Raw genomic sequence first — 6,596 nt, forward strand, 5'->3', positions numbered from 1 at the left:
TTTCGGGCGGCCTCTGGGAGCGATAAATCAGTTACTGCACACAAAGTATAACTGACCAATGGAAAAGGGCGCGGTCTTTTTGGATTGAGGTGCAACATGGCGGAAAAGACGCGAAATTTAGATATCCAAAATTTTTGAAAAATAAATTGGCAACAACTCGAAAAGTAAGCCGTTTTGGGGGATACTGACACCCCCAGCACGTTAGAGGTTGGAAAATATGTATATAACTTCCACAGTAGATGTTCGCTTATTGCATATTACGCAGACCGGGCGAAAAGAATAGCCGAGCACTGCGATAGTGAATACATCGATATTGGCCGATGTCATGGAACATCCTCTAGGACTACGCTGCATCGGTTAGTTCAGTCGCGGACCGGATTCGTTTCACATGTTTGGAGGTAATATCTGTACCTTATCCCTGTCCTTTCCTCTCTGTGAAACGTACTAAAAAGTAGAGTCCCTCCTAGACGAGACCGCTTTCTGTCGGTGTGTTGAGATGAGACAATTGTATATGTATCATTGTATACGTGCTTCAGTTCCCGAAGCATTTCCTTGTCTGATAATTTGTTTGAGCACATGGATCGCTATGTGACTTAGGACTGTGACTACATCGGCGGTGGCGTTGGTTAAGGCAATATCAAACCCATGGACATTAAGCCCAGCAAAGCACTATTTGTGTATTAGTCTTTTGGGACACATATTCCGCCATATTTGGCCTATTGAGTAAATGATATACCACAGTGAAAGTAACCTTATTTACGACACTTTATTGGACTGTTCACCACAGCCAATTACTGCCAAAAGCGAGTAACTAACTGGGCCACAATTTCAGTCGTAAACCGTTCTACCTCTGAATCGAAGATGGTTTCGTACTTAACATATTTTTGACGATAAAATTTCTCCCACGAAACGACGTGCTGGCCAAATGGTCCCTCAGGGAGTAGGAATTTCAACATCAGTGTTGGGTGATAACTTCAGACTGTAACCTTTCGGAACGACCTTCGATAAGGCAGAATCCACAGAAAACACTTGCCATCAGATTGCCACATAACTTATATTTCCAGCTAGATTTCTCATTCCCCTGGAGATTTCACGAAAGAGTGATTCCACCACCTTAGGAAAAGTTGTGAAATCCACAACCGACAAGAAATACGATGAAAAGATCGCATTCCGGGGACAGCGTGGCGGTTTCGTGCAACATGAGTTACGGGGCATAATGAAGACAGAGTTTCAATGCTGTTAGAAGCCTACCAAACCTAGCTAACCTGGATGAACAGTCCTCTCTAATTCGAGGCAACAAATATTATTGGTAATAGGTAAACATTAAGCTTTGGCTCATTCGAATACCATTTCTGGATTCATCCATTCAAGTTCAGGTTTTGTTTTCATGAATGAATTATCTAATGCCGTTAGTGACAGTGTAGTTGTAGGTGATATTATATACCTCGATGGATCTTTGACGCACACCCAGATTGCTTTCACATATATAGCCAGTCTACACATAAAACAGTGTTCATGGGTAGGTGAGCAAAGTTCTGTCTCGCAAAATACGGTTTTGAAACTGTGACCCTGAGACTGCGTAAACCCGTGACCAAAACAAACATTCCATTACGCTCAATGGTTACTTTTGTAGCATCAACAGAATTCCTGTCACGACTGTGGGCCCATCTGTAGATTGCGACGTCCTTTGAATCCTACTAACTTTGAAGGTCAGCAAGGATTTCGGTGGTTTTTTGCTTACGAAACTAGCATTATAAGGCCGGAAACCACAAATATCGTGAAAGGTAACTATATGGGTAACCAATTAACCGACTTGCTTGAGCCGGTGGGGATCAGAGGAATTCAGTGCGAGTTGAAGTTTACTGACATTAGATGGCGAACTCATTCAAGCACAGTGTGATGAGGACTCGCTGTAGCTGCATTCCCAACCTAACTAAGGGCACTGACTAAAATACTACCAGGTCGCCCAGGTCAAGACAGGAACCATTCAGTTTCTAAATTGAGTTTTCAGCCACGCATCTCTTGATCATTGAACTATTTCGAACTGATAAAGCTTTTCGTGTGAATATGCAGGTATCAGTAGTTGTTGAAAAATCGATGATCTCATCTAATATACATGATAAGTATTTTGGGCGATCATTTTTTATCCGTCTCGTCTACGGTGGTGATGTTTCAGTTCAAAGAAGCCAGATGAGCCTATTGTCTTCGTTTTGTGACGGAAATTTCGGTTGCCCCGGAATCTAATGTGTGATCTGAAAGTAAGGGAGTGCGATATGGTGCNGTGAGCGGGAGAGGGTTCGAGCTGGAGTTTGACTCTTCGAATTTAGCGTCACAGGTAGTGAAGCAACCTGTGAAACTCTACGCGAGCTGATACGTTTCGACCTATTTAAAAACCCACAGGTACTGTCACCATTCGGCTTCTTTCTCCTTTCCGTATCTCATCTATCATCTCAGGTCTATCTGAAACTACAGCACCCATCCGTCTTCTTTTCGAGGATAAGTCTATTGAGTATCAAAGTGTCCCTATCAAGATCTCATCCTGTAGATAAAGCCATTCTATGCGGAGAGTTCCGGGACTCTTGTGCAGTCGCGTCATTCTTCTTGTAAATAGACAGTGATACCCATCTCATGAATCTCTGGAGACCTCGACCTTCCGCCTCTCCGCATCCGGTATTACAACGATGAGGACAAGATTTGTTTATTATTTGAGCCGTATCCCACTGTTCAGGTCTGTTTCAGGCTAACGCACTAGACAGTCCATAGTGGATATTTACATGTAGTCCTATCTATCCTGTGCACTTTGCAATCGTCGAAGCATGCTCATTGAGTTCTTAATGCAGACGATCCCTTGATGGTTCATCACTCAAGACATTACCCCCTGGACATCCTCAGCCTGCATACTGTAGTGTAAGTTGTGCACTGAGTTTGCTTTCTTTGAGGATGATGATGATGCTGGGTGTAAGTTGTACTACCATCCTTTTGAAATGTGGGATGATTGCAATCAGAACTGGATTCTTTACCGTGATTCACAGGACACATGATGCGCGCAGGGGGGGTTCTCAAAAGAACACTACTCATAAGGTTTCCGAATGCTCTTCGGCCAATCTGAAGACTGGAGTTCCTTCAACAAACTATACTACAATACCTCTAATACCGTACCAACTGAAACATGAGATGGCCTTTGTACAGTATATTCAGCTGTAGAATACCATAAACGAGTTTAAGTGCAAATGAGTGTAGTTTTGTAGGCAAGAGATTATTGCCGATTTGTGTTGCGCTGACGCCAAACTGAATGATGATGTTCAGATGTTTCCACAAAGCCTTATTCATGTTCTGCACAACGGATGCTATCGGCCATGAGAAACATTATACACCACACGTTCCACCCTAGTTCAGATAGAATGCTATTGAAATAGCCTATCAATGAATTCTTCTAGATTTGAATGCGCCGGTTATGCGGTGATTGATGGGGGAGGGCCTGAAAACCCTCGATACAACTATTACTTGATTCTCAGTTAGCTAATGGGGAAAGCAATTACTTGGGACTCTGCTAGGCTTTTCACTCGATATCCTAACTACTGGGAGAGTGCGAGTCCACGTTTATTAGAGGTAAGGCTATCCCATAGAGTGACATCAAAACTAATTACGGTGCTGCTCAGTTGTTACGGATTTTTCAAGAAAACCCAGTTCTCTAGAACCATTCGTAAGAAGACCGTTCAGATGCTCGTAGTGAATATCTATAATATCTATGGTATAATCAAGGATGTATTCTTGATGACACTTGTTCGCCTTCGTAACAGGGATAGGAAGGACGTGTACATGAATTCGTTTGCCCGCCTTCTGTTAGCTCGCCAGTACAGTGTCTTGGTATCCGTATCATTCGGATTACCACGAAATACCCGTTGTCATGCTGTTCCCCTTCGCCTTTTGACCATGTGGTCCTCATGACACAAGCAACAGTAGTGTGCACAGTGGAATGAAACACAACAATCAGGTTCGGAAGACTTTACTTCCCCTAATCGTTGTACTGAGCAGACTATATCAAGAACAGGTTACGTATGACCTTTATTGACGTGCCATTAAGTTACTGGACGAGCCGGTCCAAAAGCTTCAGACCAACTTTTTGCGTTTAAACCTTGTTTTGGTGGTGGGCGGAATTTCTCGATTAATGATGTTCAAACTGGAACGCCACAATTTTTTTCGTCCCTTCAAATTTGTTGTGATCGATTAAAATGGTTCCTTGGGCCTGAATCTGCAGTCCGGTTTGTGGACGGTCTTACCGACATCACCGAAGCCGCACAGTGTGTTCTTCTAATCCATCCACATTGTTCCTTTCCCTCACATAGATGCCGGAATTGGCCACCAACCGCCTGAAGGGTCAACGTTGCTGCCACCGACCGAGCATACTTTTCATCCGGAATTGGCACCAACCGCCTGAAGGGTCAACGTTGCTGCCACCGACCGAGCATACTTTTCATTTGGCAAAACGTTGGTATTCTGCTTGGCTACGGCATCATGTTGTTGATCGCCTTCTACGAGACCCAACTCACCTAGTGGTTCCAACTACCATTTGCCACCCACATCCCCATCATCCTGACAGACGCGTATTGCGCACTCATTATCCATCGTGTGGAACCCTAATGTACACAGCCTCGATAGAGAAAAAGATACGCCATTTTCGTTACGTCACCGCTTCCCCGCTCCTTCTCTGCTCCATCCATCATTTTTATACGACCAAGCCATCTGATCGGCTTTTACGCCAAATCAATCTTCAGATATCTCCTTCCTGATCACACGCGCTATTATTCGTTTCGAAGACAATTCGCTTAAACTCGCTATGTGTGGTGATTAACTTCAAAGACATATGAGTGCTGTCTGCTGTTCGCGCAGATCCATTCATTGTTCTCACTATCTGTCCCTGTCATGAGACAGTGTCGTTCCATTTTATTTCCATCCTGGTCCTCTGTTGCCACCGCATGGAGGGCTTTGAGAATTTTCTCATCCGCGTGTGGCTTCTATTTTCCACGCGCATGAGATCTATTCTAGACCGTTTTCACTGAAGAAGTTGGTGGGGGCTTTAGAAAAGTTTGGTTCAACTGTTCCCTTGATTCCTTTGACGGTGTTTCGTTTTCTTCCTCTGTGGATTTAGCTGGTGGATCGCAGTATGTCCAATTCGATTTCGCAAGAAAGAGGCTAAATTATCACTTAACAGCATAACCTATCGGGTGCGAACTCATTGGTTTGCTTTAGTATTTGCTGGTGCATGATGGCCGTACGTCCTTTTAAAGCAGCCGTCTACTTCTCCTTAGCGTGACTCGCGTCACTCGTAAAACGCGTCCGATGCACGTGTGTTGTTTGTGCTAGTCAGCATCAATTTTAGCCTGTACAGCCACGGTTGCGTGTCCGGATCTATACAGCATAAAATTGTAGGAAAATTGAACAATAGGCTGGACCAATCACTACGCAAATCAATAAAATAAAGTGTTAGGCATAAAATACAGGTCCGATTGCGTAATTAAATCTGCCTCGACCTAGGACTCAAGAACAAGGTGGGAAATATCCTATTAAGAACCATACAATCGACTTCATACTCTTTACAATGAAGTAAAAGTGGTGAAGCTCTGCAACGGTATATTTATGAAACTGTTACAATTCAGAGGTTATACAAAAAGAGGAGAAAACTACACAGGATATAGGAACACTCCCCGTAGTGGAATCCATGCTGTTCTATCTTGAGAAAATCTTGTACACCCAAAGGGTTGTACCGCTGACCGACGCAACCGTATTTCAGATACGAACACGGTAAAACATAAGTCACTTTATGGGCCCTCGACTAGTGACTGTTCTTTCGTAACAGTCGTGATCACAAACCTCTCCCCGTATATGCAGTGATGTGTGATTGTGTAGTGTGCATGAACTTCAGTGTCAAATAGAAATTTCACTCAAGCACTGAAAATTCAAAAAAAAATCACCTCATGTTTAGGCAGTCGTGGCATTGAAATGCAATAGGTCCGTTATTGCCGCTGAATGTGTTGTGTGTGTCCAGTGTGTGCGTGCGATGTACACCACATTTCTCGCAATACGGAATAATGACTATATCGGGGCTTAGATTGGTTAGCCGTCAAGAATAATGGAAAGTAAATTGTTTTGACTGCTGGTGGAACATGAGTAGCTATGTGCGAATTGAGAACTGTCTTGGTGCGGATTCAAATGACCCAAAAACACGCACATCTAGACGCAACCTGTTCTTGTTTCTGACGCCATCGGTTGGATCTTCCGATGTTGAGCACCATGGATGTTCCGTATGTGAGTTTTTTAGCCGCTAGTTATATTCAGATTTGAAAGTAGTCGGTCGAAATAAGATGTTTTTAGCGAATATACACTAATTTGGTTTTTCGATAAACTCACCTGGAACCCAGCTGAATCTATCGTTTTTGATGTTCTCAGGCAACTGAATGCGATGCACCAGGCCGCCTCATGTTTCAGTCGCTACGATATTCGAGATATCGCGATACATTTATATCTTTGTAATGTACCACTCATAAGGTTGCTGAAAATCCGTCGACAGCCCCGACCGGTTTCGCCCTCTTTGGGGC

At 43.6% G+C, this 6,596-nt stretch overlaps 1 protein-coding gene across 1 annotated transcript in view; it reads left to right on the top strand.

Annotated features, from left to right (window-relative positions):
* Positions 1–4,551, top strand: part of T265_13632 (hypothetical protein) — a gene marked incomplete at both ends in the record, with an annotated part of 42,479 nt that extends 37,928 nt beyond the window's left edge. Inside the window, 2 exons of the mRNA XM_009169823.1 lie at positions 4,347–4,376; positions 4,441–4,551. Of these exons, the coding sequence (XP_009168087.1) occupies positions 4,347–4,376; positions 4,441–4,551 (141 nt within the window). The remainder of the gene's footprint in view (positions 1–4,346; positions 4,377–4,440) is intronic.
* Positions 4,552–6,596: the final 2,045 nt, after the last annotated feature.

Source organism: Opisthorchis viverrini (genome assembly GCF_000715545.1).
Source record: "Opisthorchis viverrini unplaced genomic scaffold opera_v5_90, whole genome shotgun sequence".
Taxonomy (NCBI): domain Eukaryota; kingdom Metazoa; phylum Platyhelminthes; class Trematoda; order Opisthorchiida; family Opisthorchiidae; genus Opisthorchis; species Opisthorchis viverrini.